The 26,290-nt window shown below is 42.5% G+C and overlaps 2 protein-coding genes across 3 annotated transcripts in view; one reads left to right on the top strand and one right to left on the bottom strand.

The window, feature by feature from the left end:
• The window catches only part of CFAP99 (cilia and flagella associated protein 99), a 104,136-nt gene extending 103,284 nt beyond the window's left edge, over nucleotides 1–852 (bottom strand). Inside the window, exon 1 of one of the 2 annotated variants that reach the window (XM_014607709.3) lies at nucleotides 729–852. The gene's annotated coding sequence lies outside the window, so the exon portion shown is untranslated. The remainder of the gene's footprint in view (nucleotides 1–728) is intronic. The other variant, XM_019478898.2, reaches the window with a different exon arrangement.
• A 366-nt stretch (nucleotides 853–1,218) lies between these two features.
• Nucleotides 1,219–26,290, top strand: part of ZFYVE28 (zinc finger FYVE-type containing 28) — a 289,590-nt gene continuing 264,518 nt past the window's right edge. The window contains exon 1 of the mRNA XM_006263292.4: nucleotides 1,219–1,425. Within this exon, the coding sequence (XP_006263354.2) occupies nucleotides 1,387–1,425 (39 nt within the window). The 5' untranslated portion in view covers nucleotides 1,219–1,386. The remainder of the gene's footprint in view (nucleotides 1,426–26,290) is intronic.

The following is a 26,290-nucleotide window of genomic DNA, read 5'->3' as shown; positions in this document are numbered from 1 at the left end:
CAGAGACCACCCCTTGCCCTCGGCTGGGGAAGGACTGGGGGGAGAGCTACCAGCATGCAGGGCTGGGCTGCGCAGCAGCCTCCTGTGAGAGGCGGGGAAGTGCCCCCCACAGCACTGGGGGGGTCACAGGAATTGGGGGTCAGGGTGACAGGCACCGGGGAGGGTCACAAGTATCGGGGCTGAGGGTCACAGGTACAGGAGGGGGGGAGGGGAGGTGACAGGAGGGGGGGAGGGCTACAGGTATGGGGGGGGGGGGTTGCAGGTACCACAGGACAAGGTGACAGGCACCAGGGGAGGGTCACAAGTATCAGGGGTGAGGGTCACAGGTACCGGGGGGGGGGGGGGACAGGAACAGGGGTTGAGGGTCGCAGGTACCAGGGATGAGGGTGACAGGCACTGGGGGAGGGCAACAGCTACTGGGTGGAGTGATAGGAACGGGGAGGGGGGTCATAAGTACCGGGTCGGAAGGTCACAGGTACTGTGAGGGTTAAAGGTGGGGGGGGTGTCACAGTGGAAGGCACCAGCTGAGGGTCACAGGTACTGGGGGAGGTCACACAGGTACTGGGGAGGATGAAAGGCACCAAGGGGAGGGGGTCACAGGTGCAGGACGGGGTCAGAGGTGCCGGGGAGTCCCGGGGGTCCCAGGTCCTGGGCCCAGGGTGCTTTGCAGTCAGTCAAGCAGGGCCCGATCCCGCACTGCCGGCAGGGCGCGGGGCCGCCGCACTCACCTCTGCGGGACCGGGACCCGCTCCTTGCGGCCGGGGCTGCGCGGCGCGGGGGCTTGTGGGAGCCGCAGTCCGCCCTCCGCTCTCGCAGCCCGGACCAAGATGGCGGCGAATGTTTACATCCCGTTGCCTAGCAACACCCCCCCTGGATTTTTATCCCCCGACACGCCTCCACCCGCAGCGCCTCGGGCTACCCGCTACAGACTCGGTCACTCGACTCGCGCGGGGTTTCCGCCGCGGCAGGACTACAAGTCCCGGCACGCCACGCACCCTGCACCCGCGCAGGACAGCGGCCCCACGGGCCCACGCGCGGCGCCTGCTGGGACTTGTAGTTCTCCCCTCCCCGACCGGCCCCAATGCAGGGGGCGAGCGCAGGTCAAGCTAATGAGCGGTGGAGTGGGCGGGGCGAGCGGCGATTGGCCGCCGGGGGCGGGGCTCGGGGAGGGGGGCGGAGACAGCAGTGGGGCCGGTGAGCATGCGCGGTGCCGGCAGCTGCCGCCGCCGCTGGGCAATGTGCGGGGATCGCGCGTGAGAGCGGAGCTGCCGCCGCCGGGTGCTGCTTGCGCCGCTGCGCCCGGGAGAGCCCGCCCCGCGGGGCCGCGCCAGCAGGCGGGCGAGGAGCGGAGCCGAGCCGAGCCGCTGCCCCTCCGCGGCCGCGGGGATGATGAACAGGTTCCGCAAGTGGCTCTACAAACCCAAGGTGAGGCGGGTCCGCCGGCCGGTGCCCCGCGCCCGGGGCAGGATGACAAAGCGGCGCCTCCCTCCCGGCCTCCGCCGGCACCGGGCCGGCTGCCTGGGGCGCGGGGGCACGCGTGGACAGACGCCGCCCGTGGGGGAGCGCGGAGCGGGGCAGGCAGCTCCCTCGGCTCGCAGCCGCCTGCCCGCCCGCCGCTCTCCCACCTTGTCCTTCGCGGCGGAGAAACGGGGAAACTAGGGAAGGAAAAAGTGTTGTCAAGCCAGGAGCGCGAGCAGCGCCGTGCTGGGCCCCCTCCCAGCTGGGTTGCACGCGGGGGCGCGGTGGTTTTGGGGGTTTTGTCCCCCCCAGGTGTTGGCTCGTAACCAGATGCCCCTTTGTAAGGCTGCCTGTGCCCACGTCTCCTCGCGCGTGGGGGAGAAGCCGCGTTACAGATACAGAAAAGGGGTCGGTGTTGCGGCTGGCGGGGTTTGAAGTGGAGGGGGGATTTGTCAGGTGTCGCTTGTAGTCACCTGCCCCTTCCTAAGCTTGTCATTTGCGTGCTGCTGGCACTCGGGAGCGGGGAGGGGGGGGACGTGAAAAAATAAAATATCGTAAAGTGACAAATGAACCGTCTGCGAATGACACCTCTCGCTACAACTCCACTCCTAACTCCCCCTTTGCAGATGACTAGATTTGAAGTTGAGGGTGAAGTTCTCATGCAAAGAAACATTTCAATATGGTGCGACTAAATTGCTTCTAATGCCCAGCGGCAAAGCTGAAGAGGCGGGGAATCATAGTCAGTTGTTGATAAAAGCTCTTTGCTTCCAGGCGTTTGTTTGAACCTTTGTAAGTTTGTCTTTTACCTAGATCTGGTGGGGGGGATGGTAAAAAACAAAACAAAAACAAAAAAAAACAGCCCCAAAAAACAACACCCCCAAAATATTGTAAGGTGACAAATGTTGCAAGCGATGTCATTAGCAGACTGTTCAACACACTCTTAACTCCCCTTTTGCAGCTGACTAGATTTGAAGTTGAGAGTGAAGTTCTTATTGAAAGAAACATTTTGATATGATGCAATTTGACTTATTTACTGGTAGATTGATTCCACAGTGTATTTTTACACTTATGCTGTTTGTTGATTGCTTTACATTTTATGTTTGATTATTACTGTTGAGCCACTTCATTTTAGAACAAAGGAAATTCTCAAAGCTGTGGCAAAAGAGTACCGATCCTTGTACACTTGATGTTAACATTTTGAACTGAAGAGGTCCTTTTATGTTTTAAAGAAGATTACATTAACTTTTAAAAAAGAGCATGACATCAGTTTAAGAAAAGGTACCTAAGATGTAACTCATGTTGTCCATGTATGTTTTGATTGGAAAAATAAAAATAGTTGCTTATAAATTATTTTCGTTCTCTGCTTGTATATTAGACTCAGATGCATGATTGATTGCTCACTGTAATTAGTAACTGTGTGGGTTCCTTGAGGAAAAACAAAAAAAACAAGCAACAAAAACAATCCTCTAGTGGTGAGTATTTGGTAAAAGTACTTTATCTGTTTATAGAATTTTTTGAATAACATAATGGAACTAACTACACAAAGACCAACACAACATAAGGTACATTTAGAAATTAAGACCAAGGAACTGAGATCTGTGAATACCATGGTCTAACTTGCTTGGTTATGCTAGCTACTTCCCCTTCCATCAGGTGGTCCTTAGTGGGGACTATTAGCTAACTAGGTGGGCCCCATTTGGTGGCTTTCTAGGTGCAGGTGAACCAATCTGCCTTCTTTTGTTTGTTACTTGTGGGGGCTATTCTTAATCTTCTCCAACCAGTTTCCACTGGAGATGAAGCATGATCGCTGTACAATAATATAGGTCCTAACTCTGTAGAACTAGGATTTCCCCTTATAATACATTTTGCTGACTATAGAGGTTTGTCTTATTCTATTAGCTGCCTTTTAGAGAAAGTTAACCTTCCTCCCTCTCATGGTTGTTCTGAATGAATATGACTTAACATAAAAATTTGTCTGTCTCGTGAAACCATGATGGGATTTGATTTAATTTAGCACAGTCTCTGAAAAGGATTTGGATAATTTTAAATACTGTATATCAAGACAGGGATGTCTAGATTAATTATACGGAGAAATTTTGTGCAGAACCTATCTTTACTGCACTATCTTTAGCTAGAGTTCTCTTTTCCTTCAAGTTTCATTTTATTGACTTAAAACATTTTTAAAGATGCACAGGAGAAAACAACTGTGTACAGATGAATTAAAAATAAATTTTATTTTATTTTAGTTAACATACCTTTATATACAAAGTAAGTTGGCAACTCTAGATCAAGCTGTGCTTAAGGAACTGAACAGAGATTGTATTTGAACTGACTTACTGTCACCAACTTTTGGAGTGGCTTCAGTTCAAAGGGTCATTTATGTGCTTATCGGAAGGTGTTTGTTATATATTAAAAATGGCATGATATTAGTGGATATTAAGCATTAAAATTGCTGAGACCAAACTCATTCCTCCATTTCAGAGGATATAGGGGAACAAATAGGATGAAATTGGAAGTATAAACAGGAGGAGCTGTCTGCTTTTTCCTGCTCTAACATGAACCTTGAAATCCAGAAATAAGCATATGAGCACTAGCAGAGTAAGATAGTGGACTACTTGCTTCTTTATGGTATCTTTCTTTACCACTCAACTTTGTTGGTAATTCTTTAGCTAAGTTTAATGCTGAGAAGCTTAGAAACTGAGTCGTCATTTCTGGAGGTCTGCATCTTTCTAGGGCCTGAACTTCTTGGTAGTTTCAAGGTCTAGACATCCTCTTAGCTGAATAATGGTGTTGAAGTTCCTAGCTTGTGCCAGTGTATGAGACAGAGGAGATGTGACCCCTGTACTGCAGAGTTAGCTATCTGAATGTAAATTGATTGTAAATTAGAGCATGTGATTCTAACTAAAGTTTTTTTTTTTCTTCTTCTTCTGATTTGTGGGTAGTTTTATATTCAGATGATATTTTTAGTGAAGGCTGAAAAACTGGTTTAAAAAAAAAAGAAAGAAAAAAAAAAAAAGGGGGGAAATCGGATATCCTTGCAAAACTGCATTATTCCAAGTACTCAGGCTTTAAGAAAACCACTCTATATCCTTACCCTGAAAGGGTTAGTCTGAATTCATTGTGGTTTAGAAGCAGAAATATAGGTGAGGCAGAGGTGTTGCTGTTTGTATTACAGTAATGCCTTGAGTCTTCAACTAACAGATGAGGGTTGGGGAGGTGGTTTTAGACATACAGAAAGAAATGGTTCACTTCCTTTGAAATCTAAGTATGCAAAACAAAGGGTGAGAGGGGAAGCAGGTATGTACAGAAGAGTCAAGAATGTAAGAGGGACAGTAGAGTTGTAGTAGTTTTGTAACTGTGATGGTATAAGGAAAATACAAGAAGAGCCTAAGGAAGGACATTTTGTGCCTCAAATCTTGTCTAACATCTGACATTTCTCCTGGCTATAAAGCTGATCCAGCAAAATATATCCTCCAAGAAGCCAGTGGCAGAGGCAGGGTAGGACCCATACCTCTTAAATCCTTGAGCCAGTGCCTTTATTCCCTGGTTCACCTTTTTCTCCTGAGTTAATATCAGGTACTAAAGTTAGACGGTGAGAATCCAACTTGATGCAAATGCTAGAGGAAGCACGTGGAAAGATGGAAAAAATGCAGTGATATTATGGTATGAATAGCTAGTGAGAGAGATGACTTTTAGCTGCTGTATTCTAAACAGACTGGAGAGGAATGAGATGGAGCTCTGTTTCCAGTTCTGTATGACACAACCACCATTGTTTAAATGTTTCCTAGTTGTTAATTTCCTGTAAGTCATATTTTTCCTTTTGGGACTCCAGATTCAATATGGCAAGGCATTTTTTCTTTTTATTCTTTTTCATCTGAAACAAGGGAAAATGCAGGCAGAGAGATTTGAAATAACTGTGTTCTTGAATTGCTGCGTGTTGTTGGAACAATGGTTGTACTGTTTGCCCTGTACACATTGCAGGCTTCTAACAAGTGCCAACACTTTTTAAAAGTGACAGTTTCTTTTGAATTGAAATGTGTGTGTACAGATGGGAAATATTTTTTAATTTTGTATCAGTTTAGATCACTTACCTTTCACTGAGCGTTCCATCTACGTTAGGTTAGAGGCAACATTGAGTTGCTTGCAAGAACTTGGGTTATTAACAGATATTGTAGTTTTAAAATTAGTTTTAAATCGCTTCCGATACAGAAAGCATTTAGAAAAATGCTTTGTGTGGCTATAGCTGCTTCTTAAACCTTGATGCATGACTTGGAAAAAGTGAAAGTGGAATACAGCTGTGCTGGTGCCAAGACTGTAAGTAGGAGTAGAAAAGGTAGTTTTTAAAATGTATTAATGATTTTATATTGGTAGTTTTAAAACAGGGCATGAAAGCAATTTTATTCACTAGGTAAGCATTTAGAAATTCTGTTACTGTGAAAATGGAATATTCTGTTTTTGTCATACCATGACAAACCTGCAGCAAGACAAGGCTTGAAAGCTTAGAATGGTTAGTTAGGACAATTTGACAAGAAGTGAGGTAAAATTGTAAAAAGCAATTGTATATGGATCCTTGAGTAGCTCCATGTTTTTTGTGGGGTAGAGAGTCATACTATCTCTTATCTAGGCTGTAGGATGATTTGCATGTAAATAAGAAATCAGAAGTATGGTATTCTTTGAAGACAAAGGCAGGGTTTTCCTACTACTCAAACTGACTGCCAAAAACTTAGAAAAAGGAAAACTTTTTAAAAAGTATCTTCTTTCGTGGTGAATGACTCTCTTCTGCAGTAATGGTAGCAATTACATGCGAAGCAGAAAGCAATCTAGGTAAAATCGCAGACTCTAGGAATATTCAGACATTCCAGCTGGTTGTTTTATAATGTGCACTTTAAAGCAAGACTTGAGGATGGCGCCTGTCTCGGAACAGAGTGGCCATTTGGTTGAGAAGAACTGATTTATCTTATTTAATTTAAGTTTGGACAAAAACACCTATAACTTGAGCCCATCAGAGCTGGAGTATCGGATTGGTTAACCAATGTTAAAAACCCCAGTGCTGAGCATTCTAAAAATCTTAGTCATACTGCCCATATTTTTGTATGTAATAAGAGGAGAAGAAATTAAGCATACAAGATGGGAGAGAGCAGGGAGCTATTGCAGTGTATCTCTGGTACACTCTCATTCTGGGATTGGCCAACTTGGCTGGGAAACAAACCTGTTGTCTCCTCCTTGGCAGTGTGGAGTGTGATCATTGTCCATCTGCTCTGTTTTTGCAGTGGTTGTTTTAGGAAGCCTCTTCTGTTTGTCAAAAACACAGGGTCATAAATGAGTGTCTGTACAAAATTTATTGATGCATTTCATCCTCTGTCTCAGAATGCAAAGAATGAAGTCCTACCATGGCTAGACTTGAGTGGAAGGGCTGCTATGATGATTCAGACTTCTTGCTGTTAAAACCTTGAGTTAATTTCATGTTTGTGGATGATGCCAAACTGACATACTTGAACAGAAAAGTCTACTTTGGTACAGAAGAGCCATAATTCACATTTGTCTCTACTTCATCTAGAGCTGATCAGAAAATGAAATGTCTGTCTGTTGGGTAATTCTGACACTTTAAAACTTTTGTCTGAAGTCGGTACAAAATCCATCTCAAAACATTTTGTTAAATGGAATATCTTAAATAAAAGTGGGGAAAAAATTGTTAATTGACTTTAAAGCTTTGATTATGCCAAAATGTTAATTTAATAATAATACAAATTAATAGTTGGAATCAATACTCCATTTTGATTTTGAATGGTTTTAAATTTCTGTTAAATTGTTGGAAACAGTTCCCACAAAACAGATTTTGATGAGACAGCACTTTGGCTGCTAGAAAATGTTCATCCAATTTTTAACCAGCTCCAGCTTCACATCTGTTTTGGGAGAGGCTACCTGAAGGATGGAGGATAACTAACCTTTAGTCTTTGCTAATTCTTTGAGCTGTTTGATTCTGGGTTTTTTTCCTAGTGTGTTGGGGTCTGCATTGTAAGTTTACTAGGGAGAAATCTCAGATGATGTTTCACATTGATTCCATGGGATTTAACTATTTAGAATTAACTTCCTTTCTGAGAGCATAAGAGCCTCAGCAGCAAGAATGTTTAGACTGGAAGGATATACGAGTTAACTTTCTTCTCTTAAAGATGGAAAGTTAATGCATAGCTGCATCAATCACACTGTGTTTGGTCCTGGGGTAGTCTTTAGGTTTGTTAACTGTAGAAGCAGATGTCTGTCTGTTTTTGAGAGGGAAATGGTTAGCCTACAGAAGATAGGTTGATCACTTCAATAAAGACGGACTTATCTTGTGGTAATTGCATTTAAAAATGTAAGAATGTAATGCACATCTTGTTTTAGCATAAACAGGTGGGCAATTGCTGTAGGCTACCTGTGGCAGTTGCATATGGACAACTGTCACATGGCTGATGTGTCTGGGGGAGAGAATCACAAGTATCCAGAGTTAAAAGCATGAACAATTATAGTTTGAACTAAAGAGCCAAGCCTTATAACTGGAGGTTGTAATAGTGCAATACCGTAAGTGGTTCAAGACCAGGTGGAGATCTGTAATGCAGACTTACCAGCGTTGTGTATACATTATTGGCAAGGGTGTGCAGAGAGCAAAATGAGCGAGTTTGGGAACAGAACAGTTGGAACTGCTGCCACCAGGAGTTGGCAAGCCTAGGAGCAGATTGGCTTGGAGGCCGGTGCTCATTTCAAAGAAGGAGAGAAGGAACAGACCCAGATGTCACTTTTAGTCTCCAGAGTGGGAGTGGGGAGCAAGTGGAATGGTCCAGCCTGGATCTGGTTGGAAATGTTCTAATGAAACAAAATACCATTGGAAAATGCAAGTTTGTTGAGCCTGAAAAATGTTTCGTTTCAAATGTTGCTGATTGAAAAACATTTTCTTGTGCGTCTGCCGTGGGGCCAAGGATACTGGAAGTTGCAGGATTCTCAGTCCTGGGCTAGGCTGAGCAGGCCGGTCACAGAGCTGTGGACTTTTTGGAAGCTCAGTAAAATTGACAGTCTTGTCTGTTTCGATGCTGCTGTGAACCCTGAAATGAACAAGAACATCCTTTTCATTGAGCATCTGGTCCAGGGAGCTTCTGTTCACAGGAAGTTAAAAGAAGGTTTCTTCCAATTAAGTCATTAATGGTAGGGGTGCACCAATAAAGATTTTTTGGACTAATACCAATGGCCAATTATTAACGAACCATATCGGCTGATACCGATCTGATTGCTGATATGCGGGCCAGCAGCTTGGAGAGCTGGCAAGTCTGTTGGGAGGAGGGAAGGAGGGTGGGGGAGGGCAGACTGAGGCCCCTGCGGTGAGGGAAGGAGGGGGGCTAGGGTGGAGCTGTGAGCAGCTTGTGCAGGGGGGAGTGGGGAGGGCAGCTCCTGCTGCTGCACACACCCCTGGGGGAGCCATGAGAGCACGTGCCCCCCAGATCTGTGCGTGCGTGGGGTGAGGGTGGGCTGCTGCTGCAGGCTGGTGCTGGGGCTAGTACTGGGCTCTTCCTGCGGGGAGAGGTGGATGGTTGGCAGGGCTTTATTTTTGTAGTGCTACGAAGTGCTGAGGCACTTTGTAATGCTGCAAAATGAATGTGTATCCATAGCCTAAGTAATTTTCTTTATTATGTTGCCTGGGTATAAATGTAAATTGATCATTGTTGGTGTACAAATATACCACCACTATTCTGTAAAGAATCCTTCTTTGGCAGCATTTTACATTTACTTTGTGCTACAGATAGTTAAAAAGTATATACGAGTAGCTTTCCACAAATGCTATGCTGAAAAATCTTTTCCTTGTTGTTAACATTTCAGCTATTTCTAAGCAGCTCTGTTTTACACACCCATTTTCTACTGTTGTACCCAACAAAGTGTAGCACGGTGAATAATTTGGCCCTCTGTCAAAGTACCCACCCATCTGCTTACTTATGTTGACCTGAGATGACATTTCTTCTTGTAAGACTGTGAAGTTTGCTTTTCCAATGGAAGAAGCAAGCTACTAAAATTGTAAACAAAAGTATTTTTATATAGTGCTTTATTATAAGCAATGCTTTCCACCTAGCAAAATATACAATAAAAAGAAAAACTCTCATGTGTTGGATTTAGAAATTTACAGCCTAAAGAGTGTGGTGTGAATTGCAGTGTGGGCAGATGGGCCTTTGCCTAGTGACTGAGAAGAAAAGCTTTTGCTTGTTGCAAAAAAACAACAGACCTTTTCTGCCTAGGAGACTGTTTGTAGGCAAAAAAAACTGGAACAGTAAGGAGTGAATGGTGTTTGGAGGGCAGGAAGAAGACATCAGGTGTTGATGGAAGGTGGACAGAGAAGAGAACCATAGAGTTGTGTATTAAAATTGAATTGTGGAAGGAGGGAATACAATATGTAACACTGATTGGAGGCACATAAACCCATATTTAAAACTGCACACTGGGATACAGGCAAGCCCCACTCTAGCACTCTTAATTGGTTCCTGAAATACCAAGCATTAAGTGAAATGAGCATTAAGCAAAACTGAAAGTATTTGATGACCCAAAATGGCAACCATAATTGTTTTTAATGACCCAAGATGGCGACCGCAAGCGTTATACTGAAACTCGCTGAGTGCTAAGTGAAATCAGGTATCAATTTAAAATCAGCATTATAGTGATATAGCTCTAAACAAAACAACATTAAGCAGGGGTTGCCTGTATTCCTACTGAAGTTAGAAGTAGTGGAATGAGACTTAGTTTAAACAAGGGGAGAGGAAGATTATTTTAGTGGTAGTGGCTTTTCTCTCTGAATTAAAAGGGAAAAGATTGGGTCGGGAGAGAGGAGATTACAGGCAGATAGCTAAGCAACTATGTGGACCAGACTTTGGAAGGAAGCTGTAAAGGACGGAGGATAGATTTGAACAGGGGTAGCCTGAAAAGCAGTTATCACTATTCTGTGCTTCTTACTTGTAGTTGCGCTTTGCAAGTCTTAAAAATAAAACACTGCAACAATCCAACTGAAGGAAGTAGAGTAAATTTTGTCCATAAATAGTTTTATTTCATTTAAACCAGATATCCAGGGATCAAAGGGGAAGAAAGGAGATGCTGTCTGATAAGGAGTAGAAAGTTTAGTTTCTTGTTTTTGTTTTTGTTTTTAAATTGGTACCACATGGTATTCTGGAGATTTCTGGGCACAGCTGTCAAATAAACAAAGCTTAGTATGTAACTTCAGAAATGGAAGGGAAAAAAACGGTCTAAAACATTTAACATGTAAACTGAGATAATCTTTTAACCAAGAAAACATGAATAAAACAAATTCCCCAACCTTAAATTGCAGGAGTTGGTCAACCTAGTTATTTTCTTAGATACCTAAACTACTCAGTCTATAACTGATTTCACATGGTGTATTTTTTATTATTACACAAATTGTAACGTAACTAGATGCTTCTATAGACTACAAAGAAGCAAGAAGACAAAACCAGGTTTTGTATTTTTTTTAATGCTCAGATACCGTAATATAAATACTTACCTGAATAGAATTGTCATTCTGTATAGTTTTCAATTTCTTACAACTTGTAGATTCCAAGATAATGGGATTATAATTTGCTTTGTTGCTTTTTCCTATCTCTCTCTTTTTAAATACAAATAGTCATCTATCTTATCTGAATTTACATTAAATGAACAAACCCATAATTTTTCAAACTTGTATAGTTTTTCTATGCCTGTAACTTCTGAAAATCTTGATACATTGCCTTTGAACAGAGTATTACATCCAGTCCTGTAACTTCTAAGTTGAGTTGCTCTGCTCTAAATAACACTAGGCTTTTGCCAGAACCCAAGGGAAAGTAGCATGGGATATGTGAACAGTAACACACGTCACTTTTCATATTGTGAGGCATGTATCCAATGCCTGAGTGCTTGCATAGCTCAATGATCAGTATGAGTTACAGGTCTCTCTTCTTGCTTTATCTACAGGGGATGTGACTTTTACAATTTCTAGCTAAAGGACTAAGTCACCAGCTGGCTGTCTAACTCAAGTGGTGACATCTCATGCGTTTATCTTTAAAGTTCCTGATTGAATCCTTAGATTGTTGACAAATATTGTAGTGATTGCATGTTTTGATGCAAACCCTCTTCACTACCATACATCGGAGTTTTTTTGCAGATGGCCCCATTTGATCTGCCTGGCTGTGTGGCCTGCCCGCACAGGTCCTGGGCCAGTCTTCATGGAGATCCTGCCCACCACATTGGCAGCAGTGGTAGCTGGAAGGAGCTGCCACTGCTGGGGCTCCTGGAAGGTAACACCAGTTGACATGCAGCCCCAGTCCTGCCACATGCCTGGGGGTGGCGGGACTGGCTGCACACATCCCAGCTGTCCCCAATGTCTGGCTTGGGTGGGGCTGATGGACCCACCATGAGCCAGATCCAGCCAGTGAGCAATATTTTGCCCACCCCTGCCCCTACCCTCATGCCTCCCCATCTTATTTTCATATTTCAAATTTATTATAATTCTCTAAGGAACACCCAAGGATGGGGACCCATGATACTAGACAATATACAAATGTGAAATAGAGCTTGGAAGAACTTGCAGTCTAAGGTCCCTTACAAATGTTACATTTTGATTTGAGGTACACTCACATTTCTTCTAACGGAGGTAACATGCCAGGCATTAAAGGGATTTGTGCTGAGGAAAAATGGCTGACCCATCACAAAACTGGTGGATACAAGACAAGTTACTGATTCTAACAGCAACTCTGTTATGATGGGACAAATGTAAAATCTGGCTAGGTCTCTACCCCCACAGTCCTGCAATGCTCTGCTCTCCTTCCCTCCCCCTTGAAAATAGGGGGAGGGAGAGCAACTGGCCTGTCCAGCATTAACTGTCAGGGAGGCTTGTAGGCTGCCCTGTCTCCTGTTGCTTCTCAAAAGCCATGGGGGCAGGGGCTCCCTTCTTGGGGTAACCTGCTTTCCCCCAGGCACATGAGCAGTCCAGCATTGGGGAGCTGCTTTTCAGTGCTGGGCTATGGAAAGAGCTTTTAAAGGTCCCGGTGCCCAGGCACACCTAGAACAGCCCTGGCGAGTTGACCTTGCCCAGATATGCTGCCAGGCAGGGGAATAGCCCCAGGTAAGTGACAAGAGTGAGGGGGCTCCCTACAAGCAGCAGCAGAGGCTGATTGGAGAGCGTGACCTGCACTGCCCATTAGCTCCTGCCGCCACTTGCAGGGAACCCCTTTACTCTTACCTTCAGTGTAGGCAGCAGTAGTAGTGGCTGATCAAGGCAGAGACCCGCTGAAAGCCTTTGCTCCAGGAGCCTTTGAGGAAGCTCCATCACTCTTTCCACCTTCCCCCAGCCCACCCCACCCACCCATCAAGGAGTTCTTGCCTACACTCCAGGAACTTTAAAGGGCTTGTAAGTCTGGCAATGAGTTCCCTGAGAGAGGGGGACACAACCACAGAGTGGCTCTCTACCGCCTTCTTACTGGAGAGCATGCTTCTGTGGCAACTCTGTCACTGTATGGCTCTACTAATTGGATGTCAGTGGCTCAATTTGTTCTCCATTTATCCTTTGTATCATTTTCCCATTGAAGTCAAGAATGTCTCCTGAAATTTTGGATTGAATCAGATGACTTAGAAAAATTCCGAGCAAAGGAATGCCTCAAGTTGAGCACATGGCCCTGGTATTATACACTGGGCCAAAACCAAGCTGAACTTATCCTGGGTCTGGAGGAATTTTTCCTCTAGAAATGAATGTGCTCTTGTCTGCATAACTTCCCCCTCTTCACCCCCCCCCCCCCCCCAACTTTTAACAAGTCATTTATAGGGACAGATTTGTGACAAGACCACTCGCTCGCTAGAAACTGAACTAAAAGCTTTAGCACGCTACATATAAATTATTCAATTTGGTCAAGGTTTTAACTTTTAATTAATTGTCAAGATTTGTTCTGTAATGTGTTTAGGAGTGTAGGCACATATGTAGGTCCTTTAGGTCAAAGCAGGCATGTCTGCCTGTACAAAGTTATAGGAAATGTAGATAGATAAAAATATAAATCTGTATCACTTGGTAATATGTCAAGAACCCTTTCATAGGGTAGAGGTAAGAGTTAGTGGAATGTAGAAACAATGTCTTTCAAGCCCTAAGCTATGGATATCAATCTATTTATGTCTTTTGTTTTCTTGTTGACCTGCAGATATTTCTGAAATACTGAAAGAGCCCATTCAGCTACTTAACTATTTTTCTGGAGACAAGAGTTTTCTGGAGAACTACCTGCTCTCTTGATATTTATCTAACATGGAAAAGTTAGAAATGACCCTGGCTTTATGAAATATTTTCAATTGAAAAATATTTAGTTAAACGTCTAACATTCTGTTGTGAATGGTGGTGATAGCACTGTTGTCCAGAAGTCATTTGCATAGTAAACACAACAAGGGCCTATGTCTTTTGCCATAGGTATGTCCCTTCTTACAATAAGTGCTATATAGAACAAATTGGATTAAGACACTAAGCAAATGGTATACCTGATGATAAAAGTTGTAGTGAGAATAATAAGGCTGCTACCAAAAAAATGTAAGGGGTTACTACTTCATCCTGTTACTTATATTTTGCTGCTTCACTCATCCAAGGAAGGGGTGAAGATGGAATATAACTGAATTGTGTGTGTGTGTGTGTGTGTGTGTGTGTGTGTGTGTGTGTATACATATACATCTATATAGATAGATGTGTATGTATATGAGTCAGTGTAATATGTAATTACAGTGCATCTGAGCAGACTCGATTAATCAAGTCTGCTGGAGTGTTGTAATTACTGCACACCAGCAGACTCCAGCATCATGTACGTCGGTGACTCCATGCTGAAAAGTCGCGGTGGGGTGGGGTTCTCCGGATCTACTTTCCTTCCTTTCTTGAAGATAGGCACCACATTGGGCTTCTTCCAGTCTTTGGGCACGAGCGCCAGGAGTTCTCGAAGATCCGTGCCAGTGTCTACGCTATGAGCTATGATGCCTGCCAGCTCCTTATATACCCTGGGGTGTAAACTGATTGGGCCAGCTGTCTTGAAGGTGTCCAGCCTCTCAAGGTGTACCTTTACATGGTCTACAGTGATGTAAGGTGACAATTCTCCCTCACCCTTGCCATCCCTTACTGTGTTGAGCAGGGCAGTCCCTTGGGGCTGATGAAAGACCAATGCAAAATACCCATTAAGTAAGTTGGCTTTTTCCTGCGTGTCGGTTGTCAGTTGTCCCATCTGGTTTAGCAGGGGTCCAATGTTACCCTTGCTTTTCTTCTGGCTCCCCACATATCTAAAAAAGGACTTTTTTACTCTCCTTGATATGTGTAGCCAGTTGGAGTTCACTCACAGCCTTGGCTTTCCTGTTTTGCTCCCTGCTGGTCCAGACCAGTGCAGAATACTGCTTCTGTGAGGTGAGTCCAGTCTTCCATCCTTTATAGGTTTTTCTTTTTAGACACAGGAGGTCCACAAGTTCCCTGCAGAACCAAGGGGGTTGCTATGCCCTTTTGCTACCTCTCCTCCGAGATGGGATTGACATTACTTGTGCTTTCAGGATTGCTCCCTTGAGGAGTAACCACTTATCCTGAACTTCCCTCTCCTTCAAGTCATGGTTCCTTAGGGCCTCGCCAACAAGCTTCTTGAGCTTGTCAAAGTCAGCTTTCCTGAACTCGGACTTCTGCATTGCTGACTGACTTACCAGCTTTGTGGTGGATAGTGAAAGTGATCAGCTCATAGTCACTGTCTCCCAGCTTCCCTTTGATTATTAGGTCGCTGATTAGATCATCCCTCTTTGTCAGTACCAGGTTGAGCAGTACTTTGCCTCTTGTCGGTCCATAGACTTCTTGAATCGGATAGAGTTCATCCACATATGTGAGGAAGCTTTGCAACCGTTCAGATTTGGCTGAGCACTCTTCCCATGAGATGTCAAGGTAGTTGAAATCTTCCGTGACAACCATGCACTGGGAGTGTGCAGCCTCAGCCAGTTCCTTGGTGAATTTCTGGTTGAGCTCTTGTTCCTGATTAGGAGGTCTGTAGTAGACTGCTACCATTGTATCCCCTGTGCCATGTTTACCATGGATTTTAACCCATAGGGTTTCCAGTTGTCCACCCTTAGTGCCAATGTCGGCTTGCAGGGACGTGTAGCTTTCCTTGACATAGAGAGCTACTCTCCTGTCCCTTTTATCTGCGTGATCTCTCCTGTGCAGGGTATAGCCATCTTTACCTGTGGCCCAGTCATAGGTGAAGTCCCTCCATTTCTCTGTTATCCCTATGAGAACATAGTCATTCTTGTTTAGCAAGAGAACCAGTTCCTCCTGTTTGTTCCCCAAGCTTCTGGCATTGGTGTACAGGCACGTAAGTGTCCCATTGGAGGCCCTAGTCTTCCCTACACTCCCAAGAGCACATCATTCCAGGGCTGGGGTAGGGGTAGATTCCCTCGAGTGCCTTAGCCTGCTGGTTTTGCAAAAGTTGCCCAGTAGGCTTGCTGTGGCAGTAGTCCCCCCATCTCCCTGTGGGCTTAGTTTATTCACGTTGCCCGCTAGAGAGAAGGAGGGCTAGCTCCTCCTGCTTGTTCCCCATGTTCCTGGCATTGGTGTACAGGCAGCTGAAGCCCCCAACTGACACCCTCAATTTCTTGGGACACTATGGGAGAACTGTTTGGTTAGCATTTTCAGAAACGGTTGTGTTAGTGTCCTCCACAAGGGAGGTTTCCTGTGTGCCAGTCCCGGGCATGCTCCACTTGGAGTTTCCCCATCCCCCATTGATGGGGGAGAGAATAAAGCAGTGATGAGGTAAATGCAATAAGTAAAACCTAATGTTTTAAAAAGACATATCTATTTTAAAAGTCTGTACTGTAAATAGTTTGTGCAATGACAGATAGCACTATGTTATCAGTAATGACTAAAACTCAACCCTTGAACTCATTTGCTGCAAAGTCTTGGCCAGAATACTAATCTGTTTATTCTTAAAGTATATTGCAAGTCCGATTACCTAATGCTCTTAATAAATAGTGTTTACCAATCCTTCCCTTTACTAGTTAATGTGCTACTTGCATATCTGTTTATAATTAATGGACTACTCTGAAAACAACAGCTTTTGTAAGAATAATATAATGAACAGCTTGTATGTTTGGGTATTACTGCCCTCTGCTGAACCAAATTAGATGTAATCAACTGGGTATTATACGCTACTAATAGCAAAGGGAGATTCTCTAGTTAGCTCAACTGCTGGAAGCTGGTGTGTGGAGCCAAAACAATTAAACAAGCACTCACTTTTATTGCAAAAGTAGGGCCAGAGTGACTGTGACATGCAGCATAGTCACAGCAACCATCATGAAGTCGTACGTAGTTATAAACGTCCTACTACATATATAAATCTTCATTATTTATCTTCTCATATGATTCTTTCCCATTTTCTTTATCAACTTTTTTGTGGGAGGCTAGTTTCAGTTATTGATTTGGAAGAAGCTGTATGTTCTTGCTTGTTGCAGCGTGAAACACTTGCTTGGTAGTATTCTGTTCAAGTCAGTTGGGGGAAAATAGTTTTCAGTCTTTTTGCATTAATGAGCTCTTTTTTTTTTTTTCCTCTGCGCCATATACTTTGGAGTTTTCCATAATATGTAGAGTAACAGATCACTGACTTAGCTGAGCAGTTTTAAGCAGAAATTCATCTTGATCTTCAGGAGTTATTCTCCCTGTGCCACCTAATATAATCCCACTCCCATTTAATATAATCTTTTTTTATTGCCCCTTTCAGCACCAGAGAGAGGGACAGAGGAGCAGCAGCAAACTCCAATTTAATGAAGTGATATGAAACGCATTTGAGCAGCCTTTTCTCCTCCTTTCTCATAATCTTTACTCCTAAAATGTGGGTTCAATGTTTTGGGCTCCAAAATGTCCTCAGAGAATTAAAATCTTAGCCAGTAGGTTTGATTTGAACTCTGGTTATATAGTGCCAAAAACCCCAAAGCCATACCTAAATGATCCTGATATAGCTTTTTACTGCTCTAATGCCTGTATTCTTATGGGCTGATATTCTTGCTGTTTTTTTTAAATCTGTAGCTCTAGCTGCTTAAGATTCTTGTGTTGATTTTTATTCTGCTACATTAGGATATTTGCTTGTGCTATTACTGCACTAAGCACTTGGGGAAAGATTTTAAAAAATGTATAAGGGATTTAGGAGGACAAATCCCATTTAACAACCTTCAGCTTTATATTGTGCCCCTTAAGAGTACAGAATGACAGACCCTGCATATACTGCAGATCACATGAAACAGGTACAGTAAACTGAATAGTCATTTTTCTCAAAGACTGAACAGGAAGAGGAAGATCATACGACACAGTCTTCTTTTTTTTTTTTGCATTTTTCTTTCTCCGTTCAGTTTTCGAAAACTGCTTATTCAAGATGCTATACCTGTCTCAAGTGCTCTACAGGATGTAAGGGCCTGTCATTCTGTGTTCTAAGGACCACAACCCAAAGCTTTATTCATTCAGCTCAATAACTGGAAAGCAACAGTGGCCACTGAGAATTGTTTGAATTTCCAGTATCCTGGGCGCTAACCAGCTATGCTGTGATTGCAGCTCTCCATTTTGCAAACTGTTTTTTATTATTTTCTTCAGTCAACAATTGATAAAATGGTCTCTTGCGTTTACAGAAAATGCAAGAGTAAACAGCAGATGTTTGAAGCATGGTTCACTCCATCTTATTCCAGCAGGCTCACTCTGATTTAGTCACTTCACTTTCCCTTACTTGATTGAGGCTTGGGATACACTTGCTTATTTTTTCTCCTCCTCTTTCCCTGGAGTGATTAGCATGAAGTAAGAGAGAGAGAGAGGAATCAAGGGCTACAAAATTGCCAGTGCAGGCAACAAAGGAAATAGAAATACACCAGTGCTGGCCTGACAAGCAGCTGAGTCAATTAGTATGGGTTTTTTTTTTTTTTTTGGAAGTCCCTCTTCCTGTGGTTTGAAATCCTGATACCAAAAAAGGTAGGAAGAGCCAGAAATCTCATTAATTGCCCTTGGAATCTATTGCTATCCATTTCTATATGGAAGGTGCTCCTATTCCTGGTAACAAGGGACAATATAAAACTTCAGAAGGAATAGATATGTTTGCAGTGAAATGCTCTGTGTACCAAGCAGATCTACTATATTTTTTACCAGCTATTTCCAACTGGTTTTAAGATGGAGTACGATCTAGAGCATGTTATGGAAATGTAATCTTGAGAGTGACAAAGGTATGCACAGCATTTTCAGGACAAACAGAGTGTACAATTTCCTCGCTCTTCCTGGGGCTGAAGGTGAACTGTGAAAAGGCAGGCCCTTCCTATCCTTACATTCTCTTGCTCTCTGAACTAGCTTCCCTGTTCAGGCAGAGTTCTGAAGGTACCAAAGAACTTGGTTAGTACCTTACTTTGTTTGGCAAGTCTATTTTCTATTTCAATTTCATTCCAAGAATTGTTAAACCTAGAATTAGCTAATTTGGAATTTGGAGCCAGTGAAGTGAAGGATCAGCTAATTATGCTATTTCAACATTTTTCAATTAATCTCAGTGACTTTAAAAGCCTTTCCTTTATTTAATTTTCATTAGCTGGCTCAGATATTTAAATGGCACTGTTCTCAGACAATGCTATTTTTTTTTTCATTGTATGCTTACTGGAATAAGAGAGATTTAAGAGAACAGCAAGAAATGGGAGACATGAACATTTTTGCTAATTTAATTTTAAACCAGGCATACAAAAACTAAACAGAAGTAGTCTCTTATCTACATTTTGCTTGGAAGACAGCTAATAATTCTGCCATAAACTAAGGGAGTACAGCATTACAAAAACCAGATACTAGGACCAGAGGATGATTCTGAGATCTGCCAGCAGAGGTAACTGTACATGTGTGGTGCTCCTTTCTGATTACAGCGTATTGTTGGGGGAAGAAAGGAGTGCTGCTTCCATTGACTCATCTGTTCCCCTCCGCAATCATGGAGATGCCTGCCTGTGACCTTTATGTGGAAGAGGCTGCATGATGATGACGAAGATGGTCTTGTGTTGCAAAGAAGTTATTGATTATTGAAGCAACACAGAACACACCTTTTTATTGCATAGCTGCAGGGAAATGGGCTTGATATGGCAGCCTTCTGGTACCTTGCTCTTGGCATAGCGGAGTTAGGGGGCAAGAGAAACTGAAGCCTGCACCCACTTCATAGAAGTGTATGCAGAGTGAATTCTTTTCCTGTTTTTTCCAGGACAGGTATGTGTACTTGCGCCAAATAGGAACCAGGAGAATTCTACAGGTCTCTCTTAGCTTATAGACAAAGTCAAATGGGGTTGGAGGTCAGATTGTGGGGTGTTCCTGTCCTTCAGGTCACCTTCTGTTGCTTTACCCATAGGGTTCATATGCTACCCATATTAGCATTTGAACCCCAGTAGTTGTTTGTCTGATATATTTGGAGCTGTGGTGTCCAATAGGGCTGTGCGAAGCTTCAGGTGCTGATTCGATTTGGAGGAGATTCAGCTCGATTCGGTGGCCGAATCTCCGAATCCAAATAAAATCAGGAAGCCAGTTAAAAGGTCCAAATTAATTCAAAGTTCTGTGAATTGATTCGGAAAAGATTCAGAGAGCTTCAGCGATTTCAGGCAGGCCCTGCTCACTGCAGCAGGGAGCTGGACTTGGACTCTGTGCTGGTGGCTAGGGGGAGGAGGGGACCATGGGGAGACCCCTGCCAGGCCCAATCCCCAACCCCCACCCTCTCTCCAAGCCCCCCTATGGCTGCTCCACCCGCCTCCAGATCCCAGCCCTTTAAAAAACAAAAACAAAAAGCCCTGGACTCACTAGCAGCTACAGTGGCCTCTAGGCTTCTGGAAGGTCATGACAGCGCATCGCGTACAGCGTGAGGCATGGGGGGATAGAGGGGATCTCCCCCTGCCTGACAGCAGCCGGTGAATGCAGGCTCTTTTTTTTCCCAAAGAGCTGGGAGCTGGGAGAGCAGGTGGGACGCCCATTGAGAGCGGGCGGGGGATGGGGCCGATTCGGAGTTTCGGCTGTGGGTGAACAGATTCAGGACGGTGATTTGAATCACTGAATCCAGTCATTGTCCCCTGAATCAGCCGAATCCGAAGAGAATACTAGCTGCTTCGCACAGGCCTAGGGTCCAACCCATGGCTCACAAGCAGTATGTTGTCCACAAGACCCTTGTTACTTCTGGCCACATGAAATTAAAATTGTGGTTTACAAAGAAAGGGAATTATGATACATGCTGCATGTTACTTGTTCAGAATCATTGCCCTTGGGCCAGAGAAAGCTGAGGGACACAGTATTCAAATATAGCACCAGTTTAAGTTTCCAGGTATTGCTTAGTTGAGAACTTAAATCCAAATTTCAGTGGTTTACTAAAAATCACTGACTGCTTTGTTGAGGAAAAAATAATCATAAACAATTCAAGCACTATCTGCAGCTGCTTAATAATATTTAAAAGAACTGCATGCAGCTCATTTTGACTTGCTGAATATGCTGGTATCAAATGAGAAAGATAAGGTACCTGGGATGTTGCTTGCTGCACCAGGAACTAACAAAGTACAGTTGCAAATTTGTAGGAAAAAATTATAATAAAACACTTTTATAGCCTTTCATCCAATATCCCATTGCAAACCTCTCTGGGGAGAACGTTGACAGCAGTTGTTGGAAGAACACAGCAGTGCAGAAATGAAGAATACTATAGCTGAGGGAAACTATGGGGGGACCTTTTGGAATGGCAATAGCATCTAATTGGCTTTTGTCCACAAAACTGGATGAATACTTATGCTCTCCTGTGAAGTGTCAATATACTGTCTAATGATTGCAAGTAGTCAGGACCTGGGTTATGAATCATCTGAAAACAGCAGATTCAGCAATACAGTGATCATTGATGTCGTGCTAGGTCACTGGTTCAGTACAGAGCCACTAGCTGCATTGTCAACAATATATTTTCTGCAAGCACTTGTGTTTTCTTTTACTTTCTCATCTCCTAAGGCTGAACAGCAAACCCTATTTAGTTTATGAACTCATAAGCCAAGTGGGCTTAGCTACAAGACAGTTCATTGCAAGACATACCTCTTAAGACACAACTGCTCTTTCCTGTGGCTAAATTGCTGTTTAACCTACAATAATACTTACATTTTTTACTGTGCTGTGGTATTAGGTCAATGGCAATACAGATGGCTTTGGGTCATGTGTAATAGCAATACTTGTCTTTTTGATTTTTAATTTTTGCAAACCTGAATAAAAAAATATTGTAATGACAGGGTAGGAAATTACAGGAATAATGCAAGGTTACTGTAGAAAAATTGAGGAAGGCTAACACTTTGCTACTTCCACGAAGGGTATCTAAATGCAACACAAACCCGTTTATTACTACTTTGTTTCACTTGATATGTTTAGAAACTTTGGATGAGCACTAAGTTTCAAACAAACCACATTCTTCCCAGCCTGGGGATGTATCACTATTTCTATACAAAATAACTGTAATGAAACCACCTCTGGGAAGAAGTTGAGGAGGTTGATTCTCTAAAGTAGAAAGATTAATTTTTATTTATCATGATCTGGGCAAAACCTGCTTGGATATGAACAGAAAACAGATATCTAGATATTTGGCTGTTTAATTCAGAAGATGATCGCCGGAAGCTGCACAGGACGCAGTTCTCCAATTTTTTTGAAGTCTTTGAATATATGTTGTCATGTGTCTGAGTCTGCCAAACAGATCTGAGGAATATGTGAAATGTATATGAGGTACTGAGAGAAGAAGCAAAATGAGTTAGTTTTCTTCCTTGGAGTCCTTATAAGCAAAACTAAAAAGAAAAAATAAGTCTAATTACACTTCCAAGTCTTCTGACGAGGAAGGTTAGTTGTGAGCAGTAATTTCATATATTGTTCATAGCACAGATTCGTCAGCTGGGATCTGATGATCTGTTCATGCACCTAGCAGGAGCTATGATTCTGTTGCATTCTGACTTTCAAGAACCTCATAAGAAAAGGAAAGGTTATGGAAGGGAGGGATATAGCCCACTCATGGAAATAGTCAGTAGCATTTTTAGGAAAATTGAGGTTTAGATTCTGAATCATTGGCATCCGTTACTCTGACCATAATAGCATTTGACAGTTTAGTCTGGAGGTCAAATCTGATGGATAAAATAGACCATCATGTCCCCATTAAAGGCAAAAAACTTGCTATTTCATTAGAAGCTACATCAGCCTTAGCTTATTGAGGGGAGAAATGGATGCTGCCTCAAGAAAAGTTAGGACAAAGCAACTGAAGCCCAGAATGCAGCTGTTTATTCATCATTATGCCTCAAGGGCAGTTGTAGTTTTGGTTTAGGGATTTCCAAATGGAACAACCAAAATAGATTCAGAAATAATTAAAGTACTGGGACTTAAGCTCTGCAACTTGCTACTGATTCTTTTATTTCTTGGTGCCTTTATTAATCTGTTTTACAGGAAAACCCCTTAGACAAGTGACTCTTTCCAATTTAAGTAAATAGCATTTCAAGAGTTAGCCGAGATATTGTACTACAGCAAATAGTCTTGTTTTGTTAGCAAACAAACAACAAACCCTCCTGAAATCTCACATCCCTTCTCCTTTCCTCCTCCTCCCACCTTTCTCCCCCTTTTTTTCCTGGATTATTTCCAGTTCATGTATATTTGCAAAGGAGCAGGGAGATTGTCTGCAAGGCAGAGGCAGAAAATGGAACAAAACATTTCCTGTACAAGAAGCAGATAGAACTTTTACAAACAGAATAAAATACTCGTATTTCCAATTGGGAATACATCAGAGAATGTAAACGAGTTTTATTAATAGTGTCTAAAAATGTGCTGTGTAAATAGTCATCCATCTTTTGACTTACCTGAGAGTCGTGCTCCAGCAAGAAAAAAATTATATATGCCTAAAAGGCATTGGAGACTGAAAATGTACATTATATTAAAAAGTCTCTGATCTACCCTCCCTGTTCATTCTCCTTTACCTTCTGAGTGGTGTACGAATCCTTCGTGGTCCTACATGGTTTTTTGCCAAAACACAGATGGTGCTGGCAGTTGTCTGGAGATGAAATTTCACTATCTTGTGCCTTGATTAATCTGCCTTTATGGTGGACTTGTGCATATGAGATTTAGCAAAGCATGAATTAGTAAAAGTTTCTTTAATGTAACTTAATTTTGTAGTTGATTTTTAAAAAGTGGTTGAGGGGGTAACTACTTTCTAAAGCTGAAAGATCTTTTTTCTCTTTACTCTAGTATATTGATTATAGTAATAATACCTGCAACGTTAAGTTAACGTAACTTCAGTATTCTTTGTCAGAGGAAACTGTGCTTGAAGACTTGGGGGAAGTTTGAGGGTCTTACCTGTTTGCTGCCATCTATATCCTGTCTTACGTCAAATTTAAGAATTGTCAAACATGTCATAAAATGAAACCCAGGTTTCATTTTTAGTTTTATGGTCTAATTTCAATTTTATGATATAAACAAACAGAAGATAAAGAGGAAAATGCTATTATGTCTGTACCTGCGTTGTATGTAGAATAAAAGGAATATAATGTAATATAGGATACTACAAGATGGGCAACTCGGGCATTGGCAGTAGATACCACTCGACAAAATTCCACCAAACCCAAAATAACTTGTTTCAAGCCCATGATGTTATATACCCCAGTTATCTGTGCTACCGAAACAGAAGTTAACATGGTTTTGTCATCAATTGAACCTTAATTTTTTTTTGTGAGGATATACCAGCCTTATGAAATTCACCTTCAGGGTCAGCTGAAATGCTTCTGAACCACGTAAGCCTTTTTTCCCTTCAAGTTACTAGGTTTAGGGCCTGTCTTTATTACAAAGTTAACTTGCATTAATGCACTAGAGTTACTCTGCTCAAAGCACTCTAGTTCAAGTGACAGTGAAATAACACTCGAGCTACATGGAGTGATTGGATTAGCTGCTGAGTTGTTACAACTCCAGCTTGTGCATTCCCACTGCATTACTAGCATGGGCACTGTCAGGACTCGGGCTGTACATCACCTCTTGAACAACACAGCTATGTTGAGTTCAGAGTGCTGCTTAACCTCTAGCCAGAGTTTTTGTGTGGATAGGAATTGGCTAAGGGGGACAACTTGAGCTGTGGCTTGAGCTAGCAACACAGTGAGTCAATCCCTAGTTAATTTTTCATAAGAAAAACATAAGTTTTCTCTTTAAGCTAGTTTTGGTGCTGCCAGGTATAGCGTTGCTGATTTTTGAGTTATCTTGGATGTTTTCTCTTCACAGCAGTCTGGATAAAATGGAGTTCTGTTTCATTTTTTACTTCTCCAGCCCCTTGAGGCAATTCTTGATCTTCCTTGTCTTGCAGTGTTGCTAACTCCTGAGCTAGTCCCGATTTTGGTAAGCATGATGACCTTCCCTGTGGGCAGGACTCTCAACAAACGCAGCTGAAATGAATTGGGAGCCTCTTGGGTAAATCATTTTACTGATCTCTTCAGGTTGTTACCTCCTGGAAGTATTGTTAGATCTGCTTCTGGCAGGTGAGGTAACTGAGGCAGAGGATGAGATTTGTTTACTGCCATGCTATGAATTTGCGCATCTCTTAATCCCAAATCACCAGGGAAAAGGCCATATGAGCAGTCTAATGATACTTATGTGGGGTTGATTTTTAATCCAATCAATTTTCATTTTAAGAGGTTTATTCTCCTTAATTAGTTTCTTTTGTTAACAGACTAAAAATCTCTCCTGGAGTAGTTTACAGGCCACTGATCTTCTCTATCTTACTCGTTTTAGCCCTCAAGCTAGCAATTTTATTAATGGATGCAGCTGCTTTGTGGAAGGGATCAAGTCTGAGATGCATGCTGTCATTATTTTGATTTATCTTCTTGTTCTGTAGCTTGCCAAGTCTACCCTATCTCTACTGAAAAGTGGAGTTTGATGATACTGGCAGCATATGCCTGACTTGAACAGTTATTGAAATGACCATCTTCTTCCAGCCATGTGATTTGTTGGGTCCTGGATGGGAATTGTATGGAGACCTGTTTATTAAAAACAAAACAAAAACCCTACCCATGTTTTTGAAATCATTTAAAAGGGATGAAAGTTTGCAGGAAGTAAATAGCAATTTTCCAATGTCCATGCAGTGACATATCCCTATTGCTTAAAATAGATTAAAGTTCCTTTCATATGCTGTTTTCCATGGAAGGGCATAGAAGGAAAGACAAATACATGATTTTATCATGTCAACCAGAATTGCTATTGTACATAGGCAGATTCTTCTAAATGTAACAGTATGCTTGAGGGGGTTGGGCTGTTCTAGTAAACTTGTAATTCAAAATCCTTAAATTTTCTAGGCAATTAGTTTCCACTAAATATGGTGATTGTTTGATAAAATTACATAGCATACAAACTAGTAACAGATTTTCCTAATTCTAGGCAACTGGCAGCTAAACAGCAAACACTTTTCTTTTCTTTTCTTTTTTTTTTTTTTTTTCTTCAACAAATGGACATTGGGTAACCAGTTACCAATAGGCAATAACCATATTTCCTGTTTTCTCTTCCTACTGTGATCCATTCAAATTAGCAGCCTGCTGGTGAAACACTCTACTGTCCATCATCAGTATTCTGTCATATGGCCATCCTCTATAAAATATTTTGTTTCTATAAAACTTGCTCCGTACATCGGACACAAATACAATTCCACTTACAGCTTGTGGTTTAAAAAAATAGCCCGTTTGGTTTTGTATGCTGAAATGGCAAAAATGCACTTTCAGCTACAGTGTCACTCTAAAGGCTCTTGTACATTAAACTGTCCTGTTATATTTTTTTAGCATTACATCAGAATAT

The sequence above is a fragment of the Alligator mississippiensis genome, chromosome 2 (genome assembly GCF_030867095.1).
Source record: "Alligator mississippiensis isolate rAllMis1 chromosome 2, rAllMis1, whole genome shotgun sequence".
Lineage (NCBI taxonomy): Eukaryota > Metazoa > Chordata > Crocodylia > Alligatoridae > Alligator > Alligator mississippiensis.
Note: the sequence above shows the minus strand (reverse complement) of the source record. Positions and strands in the feature narration are given on the sequence as shown.